Source organism: Salvia hispanica, chromosome 6 (assembly GCF_023119035.1).
Source record: "Salvia hispanica cultivar TCC Black 2014 chromosome 6, UniMelb_Shisp_WGS_1.0, whole genome shotgun sequence".
NCBI lineage: Eukaryota > Viridiplantae > Streptophyta > Magnoliopsida > Lamiales > Lamiaceae > Salvia > Salvia hispanica.
In genome coordinates this window covers 45,933,318-45,959,896 of record NC_062970.1, presented here as the reverse complement: position 1 = coordinate 45,959,896, position 26,579 = coordinate 45,933,318, and the positions used below count along the sequence as shown (strand labels likewise).

Below are 26,579 nucleotides of genomic sequence, written 5' to 3'. Positions count from 1 at the left end.
ACTAATATCCCGCCAAACTATTTCTTGATAGATTCAACGAATTTAGTCTGCTCATATTGGAAAATGATTTCAGAATGTTACCAGTCAATCTATTGCTTGAAAAATCAATGAGTTTGAGACTCCACAGATTTTTCCTGTATTCTGTTTCCTTACCTTTCCATTGAAATGATGAATGTTCATACTCCCGATGTTCAAAGTCACCCAAATATATATCAAAATAAAACGGCTCACCATACATGTAATCCTTATCTGCCAAGAGAGTGAAATTGTTGAAGCAATCGGGTATTATCGAAGATAAGTTGTTTACCGATAAATCCAAAACTTGAATATCAGTAAGATTGCAAATTTGGGGAGTAATACTGCCATGCAATTTATTTCCATGAAGGTTTAGAATTACCATCTTATTCATCAGACCAATCCAAGTGGGGATCTCTCCTGTTAACTTTTTCCCTCCAAAATCAAGTAAACTCATTTCTTGGAAAAGTCTCAAACTATCAGGCAATTCACCAGATAAATTATTACCATGCATTTGTAGTTCACGGAGGTTAGGTAAAGAGCCAAATGAGTCGGGAATTTCGCCCGAAAAACTGTTGTTTGCTAGATTGAGGTACATCATGGTAGGCATTTTCTCCCAGCAATTGGGAACCTCTCCAGCCAACTGATTATTTGAGAGGTCAAAGAATTCAAGATCAAAATGGGGAGTGTTGCAGAGAGATGAAATTGAAGCAGATAACTTATTTCCACTCAAGTTTATTGCAAAGAGATCATAGGGAAATAATGGTAAAGGACCTGAGAATTGATTGTAACTAAGATCCATATACCAAATGGAAGTGTTTGAAAGATTCGGAATTGTACCACTTAAATGATTGCGGGATAGAAATAAGCCTTCTAACAGAGGAAATGTACTCCACAACCACCTTGGGGCTTCATATGATATATTGGCATCATTGAGATTAAGGTATGTCAAGTTCCCCTGAGTTCGGAGCCATTTTGGGATATATGAGCCCACATTGCACCTGCCTAAAGATATATAACTCAACTGGAAAGGAGGTCTCCAATTAGGGGCAATATCCAAGATCAATGAATTGAAGGATATATCTAGTACCTCTAACTTGTGAAGCTTGGAAAAGTGGAATTTAGACACTATACCTTCCAAAGAATTATGAGAAAGATAGAGACGTTGAAGGTTGGATAGTTGGCCAATGCTTAGAGGAACTAAACCATCCAAATCATTATTAGAAAGATCTAGATATTGAAGCATGGATAGTTGGCCAATATTCAGAGGAATAGAACCTGTAAAGTTATTTCCCCCAAGATTCAGATATGTCAATGAAGGAAATCCTCTCACACGTGGCACCAATCCACTGACTTGATTATTAGACAAGTCCAGTAATTCTAGTGATTCAAATAGAGAACCAAGTGTAAAAGGAGCTATGGAACTCAAAGTGTTTTGTGAGAGATCAAGTGAGCGTAGATTGGTAAGGTTCCCTAAACAAGTAGGTATAATCCCAGAAAAATTAGAATTGGAAAGACACAGGGTTTGTAACTGTTTCATGGAACCAATGAATTCTGGTATTGGAATACCTCCAAAATCATTCTCACGAAGGTCAAGCGAGAGTAGATTGGTAAGATTACCTAACTGAGGAGGAATAGTCCCGGAAAAGTTAGAAAAGCAAAGAGACAAGTTTTGTAATTGATTCATGAAACCAATGAATTCTGGGATTGGAGTGCCTCCAAAATCATTCTCTTGAAGGTCAAGTGAGCAATAGGTTGGTAAGGTTCCCTAACTGAGGAGGAATACTCCCATGTAAGTTACAACTCCCAAGAGACAAGTATTCTAATTGTTTCATGTAACCAATGAATTTTGGGATTGGAATGCCTCCAAAATTATTCGAACTGAGATCAAGACGAGTTAAATGATGCAACTCAAGCAATGAAGAACGAACCTCGCCTTGCAATCCACAATGATCACATTTGAGGGCGATGACATGGCCAGTGGTGTTGCTGCACTCAACACCGTGCCATTCGCAGCATTCGTCACTTTGCCATGATGAAAGAATACCATCTTCATCGATGAGGCCATTCTTGAAGCTTAAAAGAGCTTCTCTCTCCCTCTCCATGCATCTCAATTTTGCATTTCCTGAAACAAACACACATGAAAGAACAACAAGAAGAAATTTGATTGCTATTCTATTATCAGAAATCATACTGTATTTATTTATGTTTGGAAGTGAACTGACTATGGGAGGAGTAACGGTTTAAATAGGCAATATACCTAAAATGAATTCCAATTAGACGACTTAGAAGTCAACTTGAAAGACAAAATTAGAAAATGAATAGTGATTAAGTTATATTAACATAGAAAATAATACGTGGTTTTAAATGCCGAAAGACTTTTCAAACATATAATTAAACAGAATTTAAGGTAAGAAGTACATTCAAAATCAACGAAAAAAAAAGAAGTATTCCCTCCATCCCGCTTTAGCAGTACAGTTACATTTGATCACTTTAGCAGTCCAGTTACATTTGATCAGCACTCGTTTTGTAAAATTGATAATAAATAGTTAAAATGGAGAAATAGTAAAGTAAGATAGAAAATAATATTCTCTATCTTACTTTACTATTTCTCCACTTTAACTATTTATTATGTACATTATTCTCTCCCTTACTTTACCATTTCTCCAATTTAACTACTCCTTCCGTTTCTTCATAGTTGAGGCGGAACTTTTCGGCACGGAGTTTTAGAAATGAATGTTGGGTGTGGTAAATAAATAGATAAAAAAATAAGAGAGAGGAAAAGGTAGAGAGAATAAAGTATAAAGTGAATAAAGTAGAGAGAATAAAGTAAGGAAGTAAAGTAAGAGAGAGGAAAAAGTTACCATATAAGGAAACGACTCAACTATGAAGAAACTTCCCGAAATAGTAAAATGACTCAACTATGAAGAAACGGAGGGAGTATTTATTATCATTTTCACAAAACGAGTGCTCAAAAATAACTGAGACTACTAAAACGGGACGGATGGATTATAATAGTAATGCGAATGATGGCTAAACTATAACCATTAAAAATCTACATAATAATTTGAAAGATAATTTTTTATGATTATACGCATAATACTTTTAAACAATTGTATTATATTTTCCAATATATAAACGTATTTTTGATGATTATACGCATAATACTTTTAAATAATTGTATTCTATTTTCCAATATATAAACGTAAGAATTGCGTTTAAAATCTATGAAAAGGGCAAAATAGGAAAGCGAAAGTTGACTAAATTATTATCACTAAAAATTAGGGATGTCAATTCAACCCGAAACCCGTGGGCCGGCCCGAACAACCCGGTAGTATGAGCGGGTTAGGACTGTAATTTTATTACCCGAATACAAAATGGGCTAAACGGGTTGGCCCGAATGGGTTGGCGGGTTAAACGGGTTGGCCCGAACGGGTTGCGGGTCGGCCCGTGGATTGTGAGTTTTAATTACAAAATATTAAGGTTTAGGGATTTTTTATACTTTTGAATTCTCAGTCTTCATTCTACACAATCATTAGTCTTATGCAATCATCATTCTACACTTTTTTACTCGATCCCACAATATCAGCTTTCAAGTTCCATCTCAACTCATTATTGCACCGTCCCATCATCTGTTACTAGTGTCTTACCACCACCATAGCCAAACAAGACAAAATGAAGAACTAACTCATCAAAATCTTAAATATATTTATCATTTTAATAATGATTCATGTAAGATATGATTTTTAATTTTCATAAAGAATTAGTTACGAACAATGCCATAATAATGACACGAACACAAGCTTTAATTTATATTGTAGTTGATCGAGATGAAAGACTTCATTTCAAGTATTATTGAAAAAATATTAAAATTTGAAGATTTTATAGGATTCTAAACTAAAAAGAAAAAAGTATCTAAAATTTAAAATCATTTTATAGAAGAAAATTTTGATACAAGAGATTATTTTCGAAAGCTTTTAGACCCGAATAGCCCGATGGGTTAGCCCAAAACCCGACGGGTTAGGGTTAGGGTTGAAAATTTATGACCCGAAAAATCCATAACCCGAATGGCCCGCACCCAAATAGACCGGCGACCCGAGTGGGCTGGCCCGAACCCGAATGGATTAGCCCGATTGACATCCCTACTAAAAATATACTTCATAATAAATGGAAGGATAATACATGAAGATTATATACAAAGATATTTCTCAGCAATAATGATGAATTTAACTGCATGAAGATTGTATGACTTGACTATAATCTTTATTACTCCCTCCGACCTAGAAAGATTGTCCCAGTTCATTTTCTGCACTCGTTTTACAAAAATAATAATAAATAGGTAAAGTTGAAAGAGAGTAAAATAAAAGAAAGAATAATGTAGGTAAGACTATTCTCTACATTATTCTCTCTTTTAATTATTTAATTATTTATTATTATTTTTGCAAAACGAGTGTGAAAAAGGAAATGAGACAATCTTTCTGGGACGGAGGGAGTATTTGACACTAATTTTTTATGAAAACATTGTATACTCTAATTTTTTATTAATTAATTATAACAATCTATATACTCTCTCAATCCCACAAAAGATGTCACACTTGTGAGATGGCATGAAATTTTAGGAGGTTTTGTTTGGTGTGTTAAATGGAGAGAGTAAATATAATTTTTATATTCATGTGAGAGAGAACTTTTTCTAAAAAGGGAAATATGACATCTTTTGTGGGACAAGCTAAAAAGGAAAGTGTGATATCTTTTGTGGGACGGAGGAGTATTAAATTATGACGAAGCATAATTCAATTAATTAGAAATTTCTCCTCCAAGTCACAAATAATTAGAAATTGGGACAGAAATTCTGCAATAATAACAAAAGTCACTAATAATTGATGAAAAAAGTTCTTCAATAATTACAATTAAAAGTGATTGATGTGTTTGACTGATTCAACCCACACACTATATAATAACGTTGGCTGGGATCTCCAGCTGTGCAAAATGCCACAGGAATGTTGTGGTGATCTACACCATTGATTAATTTTATTTAATTATATTACTTCCTCCGTCCCCCATTAGGAATAGTACTTTGATCGGGCACGGATTTAAAAAATGTAAAGAAAAGTTGGTTGAAAAAGTTAGTGGAATGTGAGACCCACTTTTTTATATTGGTTTTACAATAAAATGTGAGTGAAATGAGTTAGTAGAATGTGAGACCTACTTACCATTTATAGTAAAAGTGAAGTTCAACTCTTAGTTGGGGACGGACCAAAATTGAAATTAGTAACTCTTATTCGGGGACGGAGGGAGTATTTTTTTTTTCATTTTACAAATGAATGACTTGGATCACCACAGCACATTCCATGCGGTGGCATTTTGCATGGTAGCGGATCCCATCCCATAATAACGTACATGGTTCCTGTAAATTACTTCAGCACTAAATGAAGAGATAAATTAACTTTTCAATACTTGCAAAATAGAAACAGGATAAAATATATGTGGCCATGCTATGTTCCATAAACAAATATGAAAATAGCATAACGATGTTTGACTATATTTTTATTATATACACTAATACATTGAAATTTCTAAAAAATTGTATACTCTTAGTTTGGACTAAGAGCATCCGCAATAGGTAATAGGCCAGCCATAGGCTAGCCATTCTCTCCCCTGTCACGTCAGCAACACCAAAAAAACCACCTGCCACGTCAGATTTAGGCCAGCCATAGGCCAGCCATAGGCCAGCCGCAATAAAAACAATTCAAAATATACTACATTTACGGAACTACAAAACCATTAAAATACGGAATAAAATGTACGACATATATACGGGAAAATTCATTAATTGCATTTAAAAAAGTTACATAGATAAAAAAAAAATTACATGCATAAATAAAGAAAAAAACTATCTCCGTGCAATCCTCCGTGCCCACAACTCTTCAATTATATCCTTTTGGAGTTGAATATGAGCCTCCACTTGGCGCATGTTGGCAAATTCCTTCAGTCGGCCGGCTTCATAGAGAGGTACCCCCTGTCGTACACTAGGGGTGGCCGTTCTGCGTGGCTTGGACCGGCTTCATCGTCAGTGGCCCAACTAGTCGGTTGTACGCCTTCGTCTTCGACGATCATGTTGTGAAGGATAATGCAAGCGTACATTATTTGGCCAACGCAGCCGACATCCCACAAACGCGTTGGACCCTTAATTGCCGCCCATCGAGACTGGAGCACACCAAATGCGCGCTCCACGTCCTTGCGCGCCGACTCCTGTCGTTGCGCAAAGTAGGCCTTCTTTTCATCACTTGTTTGTCTGATCGTCTTCACAAAGACCGGCCACCGAGGGTATATCCCATCCGCCAAGTAGTAGCCCATATCATGCCGGTTGCCGTTGGCCACAAATGAGACGGCTGGACCGACGCCCTGGCACTTCTCGTTGAAGAGGGGAGACGAGTTCAGGACGTTGAGGTCGTTGTTCGACCCGGCTACCCCAAAATACGCATGCCAGATCCACAGCCGGTGATCAGCTACGGCCTCGAGGATTAACGTGGGGTTCTTTGACTTGTAGCCGGTCGTGTAGGCCCCCTTCCAGGCAGTCGGACAGTTCTTCCACTCCCAATGCATACAATCTATCTTGCCTAACATCCCGGGGAACCCATGCTTCTCCCCGTGCATCTGCATCAGATCTGACAATCTTGGGCAGTAGGGCTTCGAAGGTACCGCCCACCGAAAGTGTCTATCACGCCGTCACAGAACTCCTTCAGACATTTCGGTGCCGACGACTCACCGATGTGGAGGTACTCGTCCCACATGTCTGCCGCGCCTCCGTAGGCCAACTGTCCGATTGCCGCCGTGCACTTTTGGATGGGGGTGTGGTCGGGTCGCAGCCGCATCGTGCCGGAAGCGGAAACACAGATAGCGACGCTCCAATGCCCCAACGATGTGCATAAACAACTCCCTGCGCATCCTAAAACGCCGCCGGAACATGTTGGCGGGGAAACCGCGGGCGCTCGAAAAGTAGTCGGCGTACGGCCGCTCATGTGCGGCTAAGTGATCTGATCAATCAACGCTCGGTGGTGGACAAGCTGGTGGAGGGCGAGGTATCGCCTGGCGGTGTGGTAGTCTTTGTTCCACCATACGCATATACCGCTCCATCCCGCGGTTCATGTAGGCTTCCATAGCCTCGTTCATCCTCCGTTCGTACTCCTCACGATCCCCACCACTACCGCTACCGCTACCGCTACCACCGGCGTTACTCATCGCTCGATGCTCTTGAACAGAAAGTTAGACAGAGAGAAAACTCGTTAAAACAAGTGGTGCAAATGAAAATGAAATGAAAATCGCGTTTATATATGATTTTAAAAAAAAAAAAAAAATCGAAAATCGGCGCTCGCCGATCGCTGGCCGATCGGGCCTCCACAATAGCGGCTAGCCGATCGGCTAGCGCATCGGCGAGCGACGAGCGATCGGCGAGCCCACGCCGATGCGCTCGCCGATTTGCCGCTCGCCTGCCACAATAGTTCGGCTAGCCGACCGGCTAGCGCGAAGAATCGGCTAGCCGGTGGGCTAGCCGCTATTGGAGATGCTCTTAATTAATTGTAACAATCAATTGGTAAATGACGAAAAAGCGCTGTTCAATTAGCTAGACAGTACTCCTCTTTAAAGTGCAACCAATTACTCCCTCCGTTCCACAGTAGTGGAGGCATTTCTTTTCGACACGGAGATTAAGAAAAAGTTGGTTAGGTGAGTTAAATAAATGAAGATAAAGTAGGAAATGTAAAAGGTAGAGAGATGTAGAGAGAATAAAGTAAGAGAGAGTAAAGTAGGTGTGAAGAAATGTGTTGACTTTTACTAAAAAAGAAAATGACTCTAGTACTACGGAACGTACCAAAATAGCAAAATGACTCTACTATTATGGAACGGAGGGAGTATAATTTAGATTTTTGAGCACCCTGACCCAATGCGTTCGGAATGTGATACATGGGGTGTGAATTATATCCAAAAAATAGTAATCCAAAACTGAAAATAACAATAAATCTTGAAATAATAATAAAAAATGTGTATTTTTATCAGCAGATCCTTCCCAGCCAGGTGATGTGTGTCTGTCACAGGCTGCCAGTACTGCATTATGGTTTTTGCCAAGTTTTTTTGTTCATAGCCCATTTTAAATTATAAGGCCCAATATTACGCCCATTTGAAGCCCAGTTATATTTATCATCCTCCGTTTCTTACCACTACTATTACTAAAGGCCTTTCACCTTTATTTTATTAATATATAATTTTGGAAGCAATTACTATTTTTACTTTTTGGATCTAGATCCACAATTTGGATGGTTTTGCCTCATAGATAAAATTCTTAAATTTTCAAATTCAAAAGCAGAATAAGCAAAATCCGAATTTAGAAGAATCTCACACTTTTTCACAATTGCGCTTTGATTTTTGTAATCAAGGTTAGTCCATGTTTTGGTATAAGTTTAATGCACTAGGTTTTGGTAGACGTTAATTTATTTAATTATTGCTATGGACAAAAATTGAATATGCTATTGCAGCATAAAAAATTAGAATATTCTGTCTCTTTTCCCGGCTCATATTCATTCTCTAGTGTGAGGTCTTGCGAAATAGATTCAAATCTTCTGCTATGTAAATTATTATTATATTCTTGCATTTGCTTCTGGAAAACTTCAATTAAGAGCATCCACAATGGCGGCTAGCCGACCGATTAGTCGATTCGCGTTGCTAGCCGATCGGCTAGCCGAACCATTGCGATCGGCCAGCGCCAAATCGGCGAGAAAATTACCCTGGGCTGGCCGGTCAGCTGGCGCTGGCCGCCATTGTGGCGTGCCGATCGGTCAGCGCCCTTTTTCGTTTTCTTTTTTTAAATTTTTTGAAAACCTATATAAACGCGATTTTAATTTCATTTTTATTTACACCACTTGTTTTAACGAGTTTTCTCTCTCTAAATTTCTGTACAATAGCATCATCGAGCGATGATTGACGCGGGTGCTAGCAGTGGTGGTAGTGGTTGGGATGCTGAGGAGTACGAACGGCAGATGGAGGCCTACATGAACCGTGAGATGGAGCGGTACATGCGAAGGGTGGAACAGCCGGCGATACCTCGCCCTCCACCGGTTGTCCACTGCCGAGCAGTGATTGATCGGGATCACGCCGCTGCACATCAGCGGCTATATGACGACTACTTTGCAGAGAACCCGCGGTTTCCCGCAACCATATTCAGACGGCGTTTTAGAATGCACATGGAGTTATTTATGCGTATTGTTGACGCTTTGGAGTGTCGATATATGTATTTCTGCTTCAGGCACGATGCGGCTGGCAGACTCGACCACACCCCAATTCAAAAGTGCACAGCGGCAATCAGGCAGGGCTTCTTGTCCGGCCACACCATTAATGAATTTTCTCGCATATGTGTTGTATATTTAATTCCTTAATTTAATCGTAATTTTGATTTCGTAAATGTAGTATTTTTTGAATTATTTTTATTGCGGCTGGCCTAATCTGATGTGACAGGTGGATTTTTAGTGCTGCTGACGTGGCAGAGAGAGGGAGTGGAGGGCCTATGGCTGGCCTAAAGCCATTGTGGATGCTCTAAGAGCATCTCCAATGGTTGGCTAGCGACCGGCTAGCCGATTCGCGGCGCTGGCCGATCGGCTAGCCGAACCATTGGAGGCGGCTAGCCGAAAATCGGCGAGCCGATCGGCGTGGGCTGGCCGATGCAACTCCACCAATGAAGAACGAAGCTCACCTCGCAATCCAAAATGATCACATTTGAGGGCGATGACATGGCCAGTGGTGTTGCTGCACTTAACACCACGCCATTCACAGCATTCGTCACTTTGCCACGATGAGAGAACACCACGCTCATCGATGAGGCCATTCTTGAAGCTAAGAAGAGCATCTCTCTCACTTTCTATGCATCTTACTTCTGCGTCTCCTGAAACAAACACACAAGAAAGAACAACAAGAACAAATTTGATTGCTATTCTTTTTTCAGAAATCATACTCTCTTTACTCATGTATTGAAGTGAATTGTATTTTGTAGGATACTCAATTGTATCTCAAGAGTAACAGTTTAAATAGGAAAAAATTCTCTTAATTGAAATCCATCATAGCTCGACGATTTGACAGTCAACTTGAAAAACAAAACAAGAAAGTGAAACTTGACTAAGTCATAATCACAAATCATATAAAATAATTTTTTAAGATATAATTCATGATAAGATATAGTATAACGTAAAAAGAGGTCCGAGCTTATATATTACGAAATAGTTTTTCAACATGCAAACAAATCTGAACGTAAGAATTGCGTTCGAAATCAGAGAAAAGAAAAAGACGTATAGTAAAGAGAAGGTTGGCTAATTTATTATCACTAAAATTATGTACATTATAAATTGAAACATAATTCGTGATTATGTACAAAGATATTCTTCCATCGATTTAATGTGGAAATTTAACTGTACATGCATGAAGATTGTACAATATGATTTTTACATCGATGAAATGAAGAATTGAACGAACCATATTCATAATTTTGGTCGAAGCGAAAAATTATAAAATAACTACTTATTGTTATATTCTTTGTTAAAATAATTCTCCAAAATAAATCTTTGGTTTCAATTTTGTATATATTAGTTTTAAATGAAATGTGAGTGGAATGAGAAGGTGGGACCCTATTATCATTTATGGTAAAAGTGAACTAAGACTCCTATTCGCGGATGGACTAAAATGACAAATCGAGACTCCAATTCACGGGAGTATTATTTAGGAAAAATACTAGCACATTTAAAGTATAGGATAAAAATATTGAGGAGGCGTACGAGATCAATTTTGGACTTTAGTCTATAATTTAATTTTCGTAGAGTTCGAAGAGTCTTGGGATGACTTCAAAGTCGAGTCTATAATTAATTTGAAAATGATTTATGAAAATGATATCGGCCACCTGTTTGGAATTTCTTTATTTTCCACATCAACTCATTTAATGCAATATAATAATATTGTAATAAAAAAATAAAATATCCATGATAATAATTCTAGTTGAAAAGTCCTCCATGAGGAATTTCAATTATGTAAAGTGATTAAGTGATCCTCGTCATTTTTATGGCATCTTACTACATGTTTTGTATTTAAATGACACTATGAAGATCGGAGATATATGTTGAAAATACATTATTACGCAGAGATGAAATTAGACAAGTGTAAATATGAATAAATTTAAAAGTTAGAAAAAAAACTAACAGAGTTTTATAATATGCCTACGCATAATTTGATGATTAATCTAATGAGATATCAAATAATCTAAAAGAGTTTTATTAGTAAATGAGGTAACATATCATTTTTATGGAAACAACTGATATTTATATACGAAAAAGTTTGGTCAATAGCTTAAAATACACCAATTTTTGGTCAATTCAAGTTTTTATCATGAACTTTAATTCTTTAAATGTGGTGAAAAATTATACTACCTCCGTTTTTTTAAAATAGCAACTTTCTCCTTTTTTAGTCCGTTCTTTAAAAATAGTAACTTTAGAACTTTCTACTTTAGAAAATTTTTACACCCCTAATAAAGTGGACACCATCATACACTTACATTAATTTCATTACTTTTTTTCTCTCCATCTCTCTTACTTTACCAATTTTTCTCCATCTCTCTCTTACTTTATCAAATTTTCTCCATCTCCCTCTTTACTTTATCAAATTGTGCATTAAAACTTATGCCGTTTTAAACCTCCCTATTTAAAAAAAATGAGGAAGTATCAACTTTGAACTAATAGCAAATTTAGCACGACTATAAATTTCTAGCATATTAAATCTTATGTGGCGTGTCTAGTAGCAAATTAAATCTTACCTGGAGACCACATGTCAATTTTTAGCCACAATAGACTAATGATCAATGCAGCAATAAGTAAATACTTCATCTGTCCCATTAGAAATGCAATGTTTTCATTTTTGGGTTGTCCCACTAAAAATAAATCGTTTCCTAAAATGGAAGCATCTCTCTCTACTTTTCCCTCTCTCTTACTTTACTCTCTCTTCATTAACTCACAAAACAACACTGCATAAAATCACGTGCCGAAAACCTAATGTTTCATATTTATTGGGACGTTAAAAGATTTTGCAGTTGGCACTAATACGTATATCAAGTCAATGTTGGTGTATATTTACACCATATTTAAAGTTCATAATAAAAATCTGAATTGATCAAAAGTTAGTGAATTCTTTTTGCTATTAACCAAAAAATGTTTTGTTTCTTCAAAAAAACCAGATTATATTAACTACACGAAGATATTTCTCATCAATTTAATGACCGATTGAGAACATGCATGAAGTTGGACATCATTTTCTCATTAATGAAAGAAGAATTTACTACAACGTTGAACGGACTAGTGCATTTATTATTTGATTGGAGTGTCAAGACTCAAGAAAGCAATTGAAAGTGTTCACCAAAGACTTTAGTCAACTTTCGTGAATTAAATGTCATTTTTTAATAACCCTCGTTCGTTATTACTACCTCCGTCCCCTAAAATTCGATACACTTTGATCCGGCACGGGTTTTAAGAAATGTAATGGAAAGTGAGTTGAAAAGGTTGGTGGGATGTGGGTCCTACTTTTAAAGTATTAGTTTTATAATAAAATGTGAGTATGAATGAGTTAGTGGAATATGGGGTCCACTACCAAAAATGGTAAAAGTGAAGTGTATCAAATTTTCAGGGACGGACCAAAATAGTAATATGTATCAAATTTTGGGGGACGGAGGTAGTATATTGCAAAGTGATGTTTGAGTATTAATTTCAAAGTGTTGTCAGTATAAATTTTAGTATTATTTTACATTAATTCTTTTAACTTAAAAAAATCTAGACTCTAATTTTGGATTAGTAACAATCAATGTTCGACACACCCAATGTAAGATAGTGTATAAACTTTGATTGGATTACAAAACTATTAGGTGAATTTCGGTTGCCATCACTAATAATCATGAGACTATCCATTTAGGATTAAGTTGTGAGATTATTTTAGTTGGAGGGGGAGGTTATGACTAATTATAATGAAACTATCCATCTAGAATTAAGTTGTAGGGTTCAATCTTATGAACCAAACATGATACATATTTACGCCATCTAGAATCCCCACCTCTTAATAGGCTGGATCTGCCCATGACCTCATTAGGCCATCTCCAATCATTTACGCCAAACTCAAATCCATTTTTGAGTATACGTCACACCAAAAAGTAGTTTTCCTCCAACCATTTACACCATAATTAAGTTTACACCATTTTTGAGTATTTGGCTAACAAAATTTTGGAGTAAACACCATATTTGGTGTTATTCCATTGAAAAACCCAAAAATGGGTTTGAGTTTGGTGTATAGTTGGAGAAATCGTCTACACCAAAAATGAGTTATGGTGTATGGTTGGAGATGGTCTTAGAGAGGAAAGAATTTTCAAAATTGAAAATTGCATATTTTTGTGGGACAGATTAAAAAGGAAAAAAAGTGCATATTCTTATTGGATTGAGGGATTACTATTTTTGGTAATAAACCACACATTTCATTCACATTTTATTATAAAATTAAATATAAAAGTAGGATTCATATCATGCTAATTTTTTTCACCCACTTTCTACTATATTTTTTATAACCCGTACCAAATCAAATAGGGTTAATTAATTAGGGATGGAGGGAGTCTAAATTATTTAATATGTAGAATCATAATCTAATGAATTACGGTTATTGAGAAATTTTTATGTTTCAAGCCCACGTCAACTATTAGCCCAATATGTGGCCCATTTGAATCCAGCTAAATCTCTGTTTCTTAACATCACTAAATTTGACGTAAATTTACAATTAAGCCCATTATATGCCCAGCTGAATATTACCACTTCGGTGCCCGAATATTTTTGAAATTTTATTTAATTCCTGTTTGTATTTGAATCATTATATATCCCACTCTATAAGTAGCACTAATAATAATATAAAAATATTATTTTTTGAAAAAATAAAATAGGAAAGATACAAATAAGGAGTGATTAGATTTTTTTTTTACTCAACATAGTTGGGATGTCATTTTTTTTACTGAACTTAGTTGGAATGGAAGGGGTTATTATTTACTGGGAACATAGTTCATATGCATAGCATTTTCAAACTCCTAATAAAACAATGTAGCTGAAGTAGTACAAAAAAGTAAACATCCATTTCTCAAAGCAACAAATACACATCAACTTATGGTTTACAAATATAAGTAAAAAAGAGTGAATTAAAGAAGAAGAAGAAGAAAACTAGGGATGTCAATATAGCCCGTAACCCGTGAGTCGGCCCGAATAGCCCGCCAAATTTATAGGGTTAGGGCTGAAAATTTCTAGCCCGATTAGCCCGCACCCGATTAACCTGAACCCGTTAGGGTCAGACCCGAAAACCCGATAAGATTTTTTATCGTTCTATTTGTTTGACTTTAATTCGACACTTCATTGGTTATTTTATAATATAGATTACTAAAAAAATAACTTTCAATTTTATATATTAAATTTTTATTAACATAATAATAGATATATAAATTAAAAACTTTAAATTCACTACAAAATATATTTAAATTTCTAAAACATGCTTTAAAATTTCTTGATGTTGTTTTATTTTGCATAAATCTCAAATATTAGTATTTGATCACGTTTATGTTAGCGTTTAAGCATATATCTCAAATTTATCATAATTAAATATTTTAAATTTTATAAATATTTCACCATTATTTATTGGATTGAACGCATGTTAATTTTATCGGAAGCAACCCGATTAGCCCGCTGGGCTAGCCCGAAACCCGAGCTTTTAGGGTTAGGGTTGAACTTTTATAACCCGAAAAAATCACAGCCCGATTAGCCCGCACCCGATTGACCCGCAACCCGAATAGGGTTGGCCCGAAACCCGGTGGGCTGCCCCGATTGACATCCCTAAAAAAACAATCCAAATTACGATAACTCAGAAATATCACCAACCATGAGTTTGTCACCCGAATTGAACGCTAAAGCGCGTAGTTTCACCACTGAAAAAAAATGAAAATGTTATCAATCCAATAAAAAGAAATCTTGCTTGTGATATTTTAAAATTAGTGATTACAAATTCAAGTAAATGGGATGTTATTTGCAACAATTAATCTAAAAAGTACGTATTAAGTACAAATAATGTACTCCCTCTGTCAAAACTAATTAAGTTAGCAAAAAATATTTGGACACAAAGATTAAGAAATTGTGTTGAATATATTAGATGGAAGTAAAATAAAATAGGAAAGAGAAAAAAGTAGGAGAGATAAAGGAAGAGTAAAGTAGATGAGGAAATAAAGTAAGAGTAACTGAATGTTTTGTTTTTTGTCAAAAAGAAAATGTCTCTACTTTTGTTGAGACGTCCCAAAAAGGAATACGACTAAACTTAGTTGAAACGAAGGAAGTTGTTGATATTACCTGAAACAAGTGTACTTGTTGTTTTAGCTTCGTCTCCATTTGGATACAAACACAAGGAACCAATCTCCAGCAGCATCCAACAAAGCGAAGAATTCGATTCTCCATGATTTCTTCAATATGATTGAGCCAATAACTCCCCAAAATCCGAAGGTAAAACCAAATGGCATTGATATGGCAACTTCTCATTCATGTTTACCAGTGGAATAGTGATGGACGGCCTCAAGCTATCTTTGTGGCACTTTGGCAAAGGGTCGCCACAGAGTCCATCGTTCCCGGCATATGACGATGCATTGAAGCTCTGTAGTTGAGTACTCGTTGGAATTTTTTCCAGACAAACCATTGTTCGCCAAATCAAGAACACCGAGAGTGTGTATTTCTGCCAAACTTGTAGGTATCTCGCCAGATATTTGGTTGTGAGATAGATCAAGTGAATCGAGCATTTCCATTGTACCAATATCAGGAACATCAATGAATATCAATTCTTGGCAAAGTCTCAAATTGTGAGGTAACTCACCACACAAATTATTACCATGCATTTGCAGTACACTTAGGTTATGTAAAGCGGCCAGCAGTCGGGAACCTCTCCGGACAACTGATTATTTGAAATGTCAACATATTGAAGATGATCATGGCGAGTTCTGCAAATGGATGAAATTGAACCAGAGAACATATTTCCACTCAATAGAATATTTGATATGTTGGCGGGAAATAATGGTATAGGCCCCATGAATTGATTGTAACTAACATCCATTGAGAGGATTTTGGGGGGGGGGGGGGAAAGAGATATAAGGACTTTATCTACTATATTGCACAACCACCTCGGGGGCTTTATCTACTATATTGGCACCACTGAGATCAAGAGAGGACAAATTCTTCTGGGTTCGAATCCAGCTTGGAAAATATGGGCCCACATTGCACCTGGCTAAAGATATGTCACTCAATGTAAAAGGAGGAATCCAATCGGAGGCAATATCCAAGATCAATGATGGATTGGTGGATAAAGATAGTCTCTTCAATTTATCCAAGATAGTTTTGTCAATGAATGAAATGCTCTCACTTCTGGCATCGATCCATTGAGTTGATTACGCGATAAGTCCAGTGAGAGTCCATTGTAGTTGATATTACCTGCACATTCTCGATTTGGATACAAACACAACAATCCTAATGTAGAAACAATCTCCAGCAGCATCGAATAAGTTGAAGAATGCAATTAGCCATGATTTCTTCAATATGAATGCAAAATCCAAAGATAAAACCAAAGTCCATTGATATGCCAACTTCTTGTATAAATGAGAAGTTGTTGCCATCTTTCTCAATCTTGTTTTCCCTAGGAATATTGGTGGATGGCCTCAAGTTATCTCCGGGGCACATTGGCATAGGATTGCCGCATAGCCCATCATTCCCGGCATAAGACGATGCGTTGAAGCTCTGAAGTTGAGTACTCGTTGGAATTTTTCCAGACAAATTGTTGTTCGACAAATCAAGAACACCAAGAGTGTGTATTTCTGCCAAACTTGTAGGTATCTTGCCAGAGAGTTGGTTATGAGATAGATCGAGAGAATCTAGCAATCTCCATTTTACTAATATCTGGAATTATATATCCTGTCAAACTATTTCTTGATACATTCAAGGATATTAATCCCCTCATAGTCGAAAATGATTTGGGAATGATTTCGGTCAATCTATTACTTGAAAAATCAATGAGTTTGAGACTCCAGAGATTTTCCGTGTATTCCCATTCCTTGCCTTTCCATTGAAATGATGAATTTCCATAATCCTTATTTGCATCGATAGCGTACAATTCCCCGAAAAAAATTAAATTAGACAGAGAATTGAAAGTGGACCTAGAATAATAAGCTAATGAGTTATGGTTATTGAGAAATTTTTATGTTTGAAGCCCATTTCAACTTTAGACCCAATATGTGGCCCATTTGAAGCCAGCTAAATTAGATCATCCTTCGTTAATTACCATCACTTAATTTGACCTAACTTCACTATTTGGCCCATTATAGGCCAGCTAAATATTTGCACCTCGTTGCTCGAATATTTTAAACTTTTATTTAAATACTGTTTCTATCAAATCATTATCTCACTCTATAAGTAGAAGTAGCACTAATAATATAAAAACAATTAAAGTAATTTAATTATTACTTTTATTAAAATTTATAAAAGTATATTTCTATATGAAGCCAAATCATGATTTTATAGCTTTATTTAGTAAGAAAACAAATATTTGAGGGTAAGTATATAGCATTTAGTAATAATATAATTAAATTAAAAATTATACTATAAGAATATAAATTTATTATATTTTCTTTTAGTATCTAGCCTAATCATGATTCGATAGCTTTATTTAATATGAAAATGAATTCTTCGAGGTAGCAAAATGTGGGAATCATATCGATGACCAGATCTTTGTGGGGTTAATACATATTACTACATAATATGGAATAGTATGCCTGTTTAAATTTTCTTGTTGTCCTAAATAATAAGATTAAGTTATTACTTATTATTGAGACGTGACATATTACTTATATTAATGGGAAGGGCTTAAAGTAAATATTATAGTACAGCACTATAATAATTTATTTCACATGGAAAATACATCATGATAGACACAATACTAGTGAATGCTAGTCATATTTTTACTGATAAGTGAATAGAAATTTAAATGTCACGCTTTTTCTTACCGGCCAAATAGTAGTTGTAAACGATGTCGGGATCTGCCAATGATTTAGACACACTCTCTATCTCCAAACACCTCTTTACCCATGAACTCAATTTGGGATAGTCTTGTTGGATGCTAAAATCGCCGCAGGTTTCGAAGGTCTTGAACCATGAGGAATATGTGATCAAAGCCACATCCAAAAACCCGAAGCCGTTGCCGCCGAAGAAGGGCTTATCGCCGAGATCCGACTCCATATGTTTCAGGATCTCCGCGTACCCCTTTTAACCGGCCTCTTTCACTTTCTCTTCTCCCTCCGCATACCATATCAATTTTCCGGTTTCAATTACCTACAATTCATTATCAACTTATATAAACAAGTTTAAATATCATCAAACAATTATTGTACTCAATCAATTTTACAACATCAAACTTGCTGAGGTGCAAACTACGTCCCACGTCAAGAAATAATCAGTAAAGTTAAAATCGGGAAGACTATGTCCACAGTGGACAATATCATACTATTGCGGCACATATAAAACTGTTTGCAGTTGACTATAACTAGAGTGCATGTACTATTTCTATTTTGGGACGTCTCTTAACAATTGAAACTTTCTAAACTTTCTACTCACTCCATTCCATTCCATAGTAGTTGGAGACGTTTCTTTTCGCCATGCAATTTAAGAAAAATTGTGTTAAGTGAGTTAAGTAAAAGAAGAATAAAATAAAAAATAAATAAGGTAGAGAGATGAAGAGAGATTAAAGCAAGAGATAGTAAAGAAAGTGAAAAGAAATGAGTTGATTTTTACTAAAAGGAAAATGATGCTACTACTATGTAACGTACCAAAATGACAAAATAACTCTAGTACTATGGAACAAATGGAGTATTTTAGAAAGTGGACTCCAAATCCATTAACTCTATTTCCACTACTTTTTCTCTTCCTTTCCCTTGATTTACCAATTCTTCTCTCGTATTTTACTAATTATACATTAAAACCCGTGCAAATTCAAAACTTTCTCCTTTTCAAAGACGGAGGCCGTACCTTTTTTTCTATATAATCAGCCAAGAACCTCGCTTGAGCTCGTTGGTAAGGATCACAAGGCAGCAGCGTCGGAGATTTGTCCTTCCACACCTCGTCGATGTATTCGACAATAATAAACGATCCACAAACGGGTTTGCCGTTGTGGATCAAAACGGGGATCTGCTTGTAAACGGGGTTGGACTCGAGAAGAAGCTGGCTTTTGTTTTGCAAGTCCTCCTCTCTGTGCTCGTAATCGATGCCCTTCACTGCTAACGCAACTCTCGGCCTCATTCCGAACATGCTCGGATAATAATCCAGCAGAATCACCTTGTCTTCCATGTTCAGGAGATATTACAATTTACACGACACCAGACCTCAAAGATACAATTAGCTTTGTTTTGGATATGGATTTAAAGGTAGAGACATTTATGACAATCACCATCACCATCACCCACTACTATTTTTTTTTAATAATAAAAGGACTATGATAATAACTAGAAGTCCTCGAAATGAGGTAAAGCGAATAATGCATAAAGTAGAATTGCATTATACTCTCTGTCCCATAAAAATATGGGCAATAGGTATGTCACGAGAATTAAGACAAAATTAATAAAATAAGAGATAAAAGGAGAATAGTTGTAATATCCCGGAATTTAAAACCCTAAATTTAGAACCCTAGAATTAATTATTGATGACATGGAATATGTGAATTAATTGATAAGTGAAATTATTGCATGAGTGTGAAGTTGAAAAGTCAAAATTGGTTGGCTAGTACGATGTGACATATGTGATTAATTAATTTATGAGATTGATTAATTGTTTAAGGGTGAGTGAGATTATTAGAGAAAATTTCCAAAAATACTAGCCACTATTATTTTGTGATTTTCGAAAATCACATGTAGAAGGAAAGGAGTTATTTTATTTTATTTGACCTCTTATTTGATTTCTTTCCATACCTAGAATTTTAATATTCTACCAAATCTTTCCATACCTCTAAAGATTATGCCATATCTTATTTTAATTAAACAAACCCATGCCTTATTTAAATAGGCATACTACACGCCTAATACCAATCATTAGTTGGAAGATTTTTTTATTTTATTTTTTCTGCTCCGTGGTATTTTATTCTACTCCGTAAAATATATCAAAACAAAACCATGGCTAATTAGAAGGCCAAATTTTCGAAAATTTGGTGTTTATACCTTAGAATCTATTTTTGGTATTTCTTCTTCCCTACTCCATAATATTTATTTATTTATTGTGGAGAATAAAATCTTACCAAATATTCTATTTATTTACCTAAAGATCTTGTTGAGCACTATAAATAAGAGAACCCCTAATACTAACCCCCTAATTTTCGTCCCCCATCATTCCCCTCTCTCAATTTTCTTCTACTTTACTCCATTAATCCTTCATCCTTTGAGAAGAAATTGAAGTTTGATCCAAGAATCCTTGAAGAACCAAGTCTCTACTTTATTTCTACCGATTGTTTTCTCTAAAATGGTATCTTGTTTATGAGTTATTCTTATTCTCCTTCTACTTCTTCTTTTTCTTCTTTCTATTTTATTTTTAGTAATGAATCATCTTGGTTGGGACAAACCAAAAGGGAAAGTCGGTCATGGGACGGAGGAAGTATTAAATTGGTAAAATATAAGAAGGAAAGAGAAAAATAATTGAAGAAGTGTTAGTAAAAAATTAGACACACTTTATTAGAAGTAAAAAGGTAAAAAAATAGAATGTGAATCAATTTTGTTGAACCTACTGAAATAGCAAAATGAGATTATTAATGTGATAATTAATGTGATAAAGGGAGTACAAAATCAATTGAGTAATGCACGGAGATTGTTCATGTTTCTCTGTCATCAATGAAATGATGTTTTACTATTTATTAATTAGATTGGAGTAAAATAATTTAAATGTTATGGTTGTTTGATTAGTTCTTTTTAAAAAAATGAAATTCAACTTAATTAGAAAACTTGCAAAAAAAAAAGAATACAAAGATTCTTTTCCAATTATACACAAACAAAATTTTAGGTAACGTCCAAAATCAATGGAAAAAAGGCATAAATAGATAAGGTGATATTAGTACTTTTATAAAAATAAAATTCAACTTGATTAGACAACTTGCAAAAAAATAAAGATACTTTTCCAATTAAGTGAAGGATGACTAAATAAGCATCACAAAAAATCTACAGCTTTGTGATATAAAAATAATAGTCTCAACTATTTTTCATCCAATCACGCATGGTTATCCAACAACAACATATAAACAAAAGTTGACGAAAGACTTGCGTTTAAAACCAATCAAAACGACAAAATTATAAAGTGATGGTTGATTAATTTATGATGCAAAAAATATATAGTACATGATAAAATTAAAGATAATTCGTGTTCATTATATACTACTCCATCTGTTCCATCGTAATTGAGTTATTTTTTTTCATTTTAATACGTTGCATAGAAGTGGAGCCATTTCCAATTTTAGTAAAAGTTAACATATTTTACACGTGCATGATCAGCAACCTACCTGAGGCATGGCCCATGTGTTAGTGGAAAAATAGGACACATTGTGAATTTGACACGGGTTTTATTGTGGAATTGAAAAAAATGACAAATGTGGGGTCCATATTATTATTAAGAGAAAAAAGAAAAAAAAAGTAAGAGAGAAGTAGTGTTAGTGGAATGTGGGGTCAGAGTAAGGGAGAAGGGTAAATGACAAATGTGCTCTATTTTTCGTGGAAAAAAAATGATAAATGTGTTCTATTTTTCGTGGACGGATGAAGTATTTTACAGGTGAATGTAAAGTCCAAGTGAATGTACGTTGTCAAGAAAGAATTGGAAAAAGTGATTACGAAAGACTAGAGTCGACTTTAATGAAATAAAAGTTTTAATTATGTATACAAGGCAACACAAAATGATTCAACCTACTCGGCTACACCCACTATATAATGCTTTGTTTTCCCGGAAATTACTTGAGTACTAATTGATGATAGAAATTCTTCAATAAGTGCAAAATACAAAATAAAATACATGTGGCCAAGTCATAGGTTAAATAAACATATGCGATAAATTCATGTCGTGTAATGTCATATCATGTTATGATTTATTATAAATTTCACTCCACATTTGGATTAATAATTGTTACAATCAATAGATGATACACAATTTAATTGGTTCGTTAGATGTCCTTCGGGAGCTAAGCTTTTAATTCAAGGATTTGAGGCACCCAATATATATGTAGGATGTAGTGTGGTATGTGTGAATTAAAACTAAAAGCAAATAATTCAAATTTAAAGTATTTATAAACATTAACTGAATTAGTAAACTTAATTTATTATCTATTTTCGCATAATAATGAAAATTTTAAGATGAAATTATGTAAAGATATGGAGTAGTAGAAAAGTAGGATAATTAACTTAAGTGATTGAGTATTTACAGAAGATTTTATGTTGAAAGCCCATTTCTACTTCCGAGGCCCATTTTGAGCCCTGTTAAATTTGATCATTTCCTTTCTATCATGAGGTCCCTGCTGCCAGCGTGTTTAAAGCCCATTTCTACTTCCAAGGCCCATTTAAAGGCTTAGTTTTACAATACCACTCCATCCGTTCTATATTAATATAGTCATTTACTTTATTAGTAAAAGTCAACATATTTTTCCACGTCTACTTTACTCTCTCTTACTTTATTTTCTCTTCATCTCTCTGCCTTTTTCATTTTCCACTTTATTCTCCCTTTTACTTAACTCGTCTAACAAAATTTTTTTAAATCTCCATGCCGAAAAGAAACGCCTCTATTACTATGGAATGGAGGGAGTATCAATTTGGGATACCATAACTCTAATAAGTAATAATTTAGCCACAGAGATTTCAAATTCAAAAGCAGAATAAGAAATTATGAATTCAGATGAATCACTCATTTATTTGGAATCGAGATTAGTCCTTTGTTGTGTTATTTAATCTATGATCCTCACATTCGATGACAGGTAAAAGCATATGACTGATTTCTTGTTTTGGGTGATTCTACTTTTTTCTATGTGATTATTGGGAAAGTTGAATCAAGGTTAGTCCTTTCTTGTTTGGTATAAGTTAATTAATTTGATGCATTGATATTGAGAATTTTTATGAGATGGGATTTGTTTTAGTGAATTTGTGTTTAAGGTTTTATATTGTACTTTTCATTTAGATTATGTTATTAACTGTTAGAATAAAGAGAAAATTGGTGATTGAAGGAAATAATAAGGCTACAATTAGAGTTTATTGAAATTAGTTAAGAATATGTTGGGATATGATTGTAACGAATTTGTTTTGGTTGAAAATCATTGAATAAAACTCAGAGCTGACATTTGCAAAGTGTGGATATGGATTTAAAGGGCAAGAAACACACAAACATTCATTTCTAGAAGAAACAAATACACACCAAACATAGTTTACAAATGAATGCAAGAAATTGAAACAAAGTGAAATTTCTTCATAACAGAGAGATTGAGAACAATCAATCCAAATTATAGTTCCCTTGAGTTCCCTTGATTAAATGTTAAAGTGCCTTCACCGCTGAAAAAAATGAGGATGTTATGAATCAAAAAAATCAAATCTTAATAGTAAATGTAGTTGATATTTGCGAAAATTAGCCGGAAACTGTATTTAATGGCAAGAAATGTAGTTGATATTACCTGCATGTTTCAGCTTCATCTCCATTGGGATACAAACACAGCAATCCTGACGTAGAACGAATGTCCAGCAGCATCGAATAAGTTGAAGCATGCAATTCGCCATGATTTCTTCAGTATGAATGAACCAATAACTCCCCAAAATCCAAAGATAAAACCAAAGGCCATTGATATGCCAACTTCTTGCATAAATGAGAAGTTGATGCTGTCTTTCTCATTCATGTTTTCCTCCGGATTAGGGGTGGATGGCCTCGAGCTATCTCCAGGGCACTTTGGCAGAGGGTCGCCACAAAGTCCATCGTTCTCAGCATAAGACGATGCATTGAAGCTCTGAAGTTGAGTACTAGGAATTTTTCCAGACAAATTGTTGTTTGACAAATCAAGAAAGCCAAGATTGTGTATTTCGGCCAAACTTGTAGGTATCTTGCCGTAGAGTTGGTTATGAGATAGATCAAGAGAATCTATCACCTCCATATTACCGATATCCGGAATTATATATCCTTTCAGACTATTTCTTGATAGATTCAAGGAAATTAAACCTCTCAAAGTGGAAAATGATTTGGGAATGTTTCCGGTCAATCTATTGCTAGAAAAATCAATGAGTTTGAGAAGTGCGAGATTATCCCAAAATTCAGATTCCTTACCTTTCCATTGAAATGATGAATATCCATTGTGCTTCTTTTCGTTGATAATGTATATTGGATCAAACAGAAATAGATCAAAAAATGTGGAATCCTTACTAGCCAAGATAGTAAAACTGTTGAAGCAATCAGGTATTATTGAAGATAGATTGTTTATCGACATATCCAAGACTTTAATGCTAGTAAGATTGCATATTTGGAGAGGAATCTCGCCATGCAATTTATTTCAACGAAGGTTTAGAATTTGCATTTTATAGAGTTGGCCAATCCAAGTGGGGATCTCCCATGTTAACTTGTTCCCTCCAACATCAATCATTTGCAATGCTTGGCACAGTCTCAAACTGTAAGGCAACTCACCACATAACTCATTACCATGCATTTGTAGTGCACCAAGGTTATGTAAAGCGCCCAGAGAGGCGGGAATTTCACCAGAAAAATTGTTGTTAGCCAAATTGAGGGAGTGCAAGTTGGGTATATTCTTCCAGCAGTTGGGAACGTTTCCCGCCAACTGATTGTTTGATAGGTCAATGTATTCAAGATGACTGTGGATAGTTTGGCAAATGGATGACATTGAACCGGAGAACATATTTCCACTCAACAGAATATCAGTAGCGTTGGCAGGAAATAATGGTATAGGTCCTGAGAATTGATTGTAACTAACATCCATAGACAAGATAGAGGTAGATGAGAGATTCGGAATTGTGCCACTTATTAGATTGTCGGATAGATTTAAAGACTAATAAAGTAGACGTACTCCACAACCACCTTGGGACTTCATCTCTTATTTTGGCATCACGGAGATCAAGGATTGACAAATTCGTCTGACTTCGGATCCATTTTGGAAAATATGGGCCCACATTGCACCTAGTTAAATATAAACTACTCAAACAACAGAAAGGAGGACTCCAATCAGGGGCAATTTCCAAGATCAATAATGGATTAAAGGATAAATCTAGTGACTTTAAGTTATCAAGCTTGGAGAAGTGGGATTCAGAGATTACACCCTCCAATGAATTATACGAAAGATCTAGATCTTGAAGCTCGGAGAGTTGGCCAATACTTAGAGGAACTAAACCTTCCAACGAATTGAAGGAAAGATATAGAAGCTGAAGCTTTGAGAGGTGGCCAATACTCAGAGGAATAGAGCCTGTAAAGTTGTTTTGTCCAAGGTGCAATTCTTTCAGTGAAGGAAATGCTTTTAGGTCCGGAATCGACCCATTGAGTTTATTATAAGACAACTTCAATATTTCAAGTGATTCCAATACAGAAACAAGTGTAAAATAAGATATAGAACTCAAAAAGTTATATGAGAGATCAAGTATGCGTAGGTTGGTAAGGTTCGCTAACTGAGGAGGGACACTCCCACAAAGGTTAGCTTCCACAATAGTTAACTGTTGTAATTGTTTCATGGAACCAATGGATTGCGGGATCGGAATGCATCCAAAATCATTCACACTGAGGTCAAGATACTTTAAATGATGCAACTCAAGCAATGAATAGGCCATCTTACCGCTATCTTTTACTATGGCACCATTGACTTTGAGGGCGATGACGTGGCCAGTGGCGTTGCTGCACTCAACACCATTCCATTCGCAGCATTCGTTGTTTTGCCACGACGAGAGATCATCAAACTCATCATCGATTAGGCCAGTCTTGAAGCTTAGAAGAGCATCTCTTTCCCTCTCTATGCATCTCACTTCTTCATCTCCGGAAACAAACACATATAAAAGAATAACAAGAACGAATTTGATTGCTATTCCTTGATCGGAAATCATGCTTTCTTAATTGATGGTACTTATATGTGGGATGCTAAACAATCTAAAAATGGTGGGTTTAAATAGCCCAACACACTTCGATTCATCCACATTTTTGCACTTGGAATACATTTTCGCGTGCACTTAAAATATTGTTTACGTGGTTTCCTGGAAATTACTCCAATAAATAATTGCAAAATAGAAGATAAGTATGTTCCAAAGTCATAGTATTATAGTACTCCCTCCGTCCCGCTTTAGCAGCCCCATTGACTTTTCTACCATCTTTTTGTAAAAATGATAAAAAATAGTTAAAGTGGAGAAATGGTAAAGTAAGAGAGACAATAATGTAGATAAGACTCTTCTCTATATTATTCTCTCTCTT

The 26,579-nt window shown here is 35.5% G+C and overlaps 3 protein-coding genes and 1 pseudogene across 3 annotated transcripts; all 4 read right to left on the bottom strand.

Annotated features, from left to right (window-relative positions):
* Positions 1 to 17: 17 nt before the first annotated feature.
* Positions 18 to 15,895, bottom strand: LOC125195528 (receptor-like protein EIX1). The gene is made up of 6 exons (XM_048093667.1): positions 15,787 to 15,895; positions 9,755 to 9,943; positions 1,947 to 2,140; positions 1,585 to 1,639; positions 398 to 1,488; positions 18 to 47 (listed from the first exon to the last, which is right to left on the bottom strand). The coding sequence occupies exons 1-6, from the start codon at positions 15,893 to 15,895 to the stop codon at positions 18 to 20; spliced, it is 1,668 nt and encodes a 555-aa protein (XP_047949624.1).
* A 2,104-nt stretch (positions 15,896 to 17,999) lies between these two features.
* On the bottom strand, positions 18,000 to 19,522 carry LOC125191857 (annotated as a pseudogene).
* Positions 19,523 to 23,820: 4,298 nt separating this feature from the next.
* Positions 23,821 to 25,110, bottom strand: LOC125195527 (receptor-like protein EIX2). The gene is made up of 2 exons (XM_048093666.1): positions 24,737 to 25,110; positions 23,821 to 24,559 (listed from the first exon to the last, which is right to left on the bottom strand). The coding sequence occupies exons 1-2, from the start codon at positions 25,108 to 25,110 to the stop codon at positions 23,821 to 23,823; spliced, it is 1,113 nt and encodes a 370-aa protein (XP_047949623.1).
* Positions 24,088 to 26,227, bottom strand: LOC125191856 (receptor-like protein EIX2). The gene is made up of 2 exons (XM_048089284.1): positions 25,447 to 26,227; positions 24,088 to 25,322 (listed from the first exon to the last, which is right to left on the bottom strand). Exons 1-2 carry the CDS (start codon positions 26,216 to 26,218, stop codon positions 25,312 to 25,314), a joined length of 783 nt encoding a protein of 260 aa, XP_047945241.1. The 5' UTR covers positions 26,219 to 26,227; the 3' UTR covers positions 24,088 to 25,311.
* Positions 26,228 to 26,579: the final 352 nt, after the last annotated feature.

Excerpts from the sequence above, each read along its gene's own strand:
- LOC125195527 (XM_048093666.1), bottom strand. The coding sequence starts at position 25,110 with ATGGATGTTAGTTACAATCAATTCTCAGGACCTATACCATTATTTCCT. Across the intron at positions 24,560-24,736 it reads ATTGATGTTGGAGGGAACAA|TTTTACTATCTTGGCTAGTA; the intron begins GTTAACATGGGA and ends TTGCTTCAACAG.
- LOC125191856 (XM_048089284.1), bottom strand. The coding sequence starts at position 26,218 with ATGATTTCCGATCAAGGAATAGCAATCAAATTCGTTCTTGTTATTCTT.
- LOC125195528 (XM_048093667.1), bottom strand. The coding sequence starts at position 15,895 with ATGGAAATGCTCGATTCACTTGATCTATCTCACAACCAAATATCTGGC. Across the intron at positions 9,944-15,786 it reads TCTTGATTTGGCGAACAATG|GAGACGCAGAAGTAAGATGC; the intron begins GTTTGTCTGGAA and ends TGTTTGTTTCAG. Across the intron at positions 1,640-1,946 it reads ATTGTGGATTGCAAGGCGAG|TTAGGTAATCTTACCAATCT; the intron begins GTTCGTTCTTCA and ends ATTCCTCCTCAG.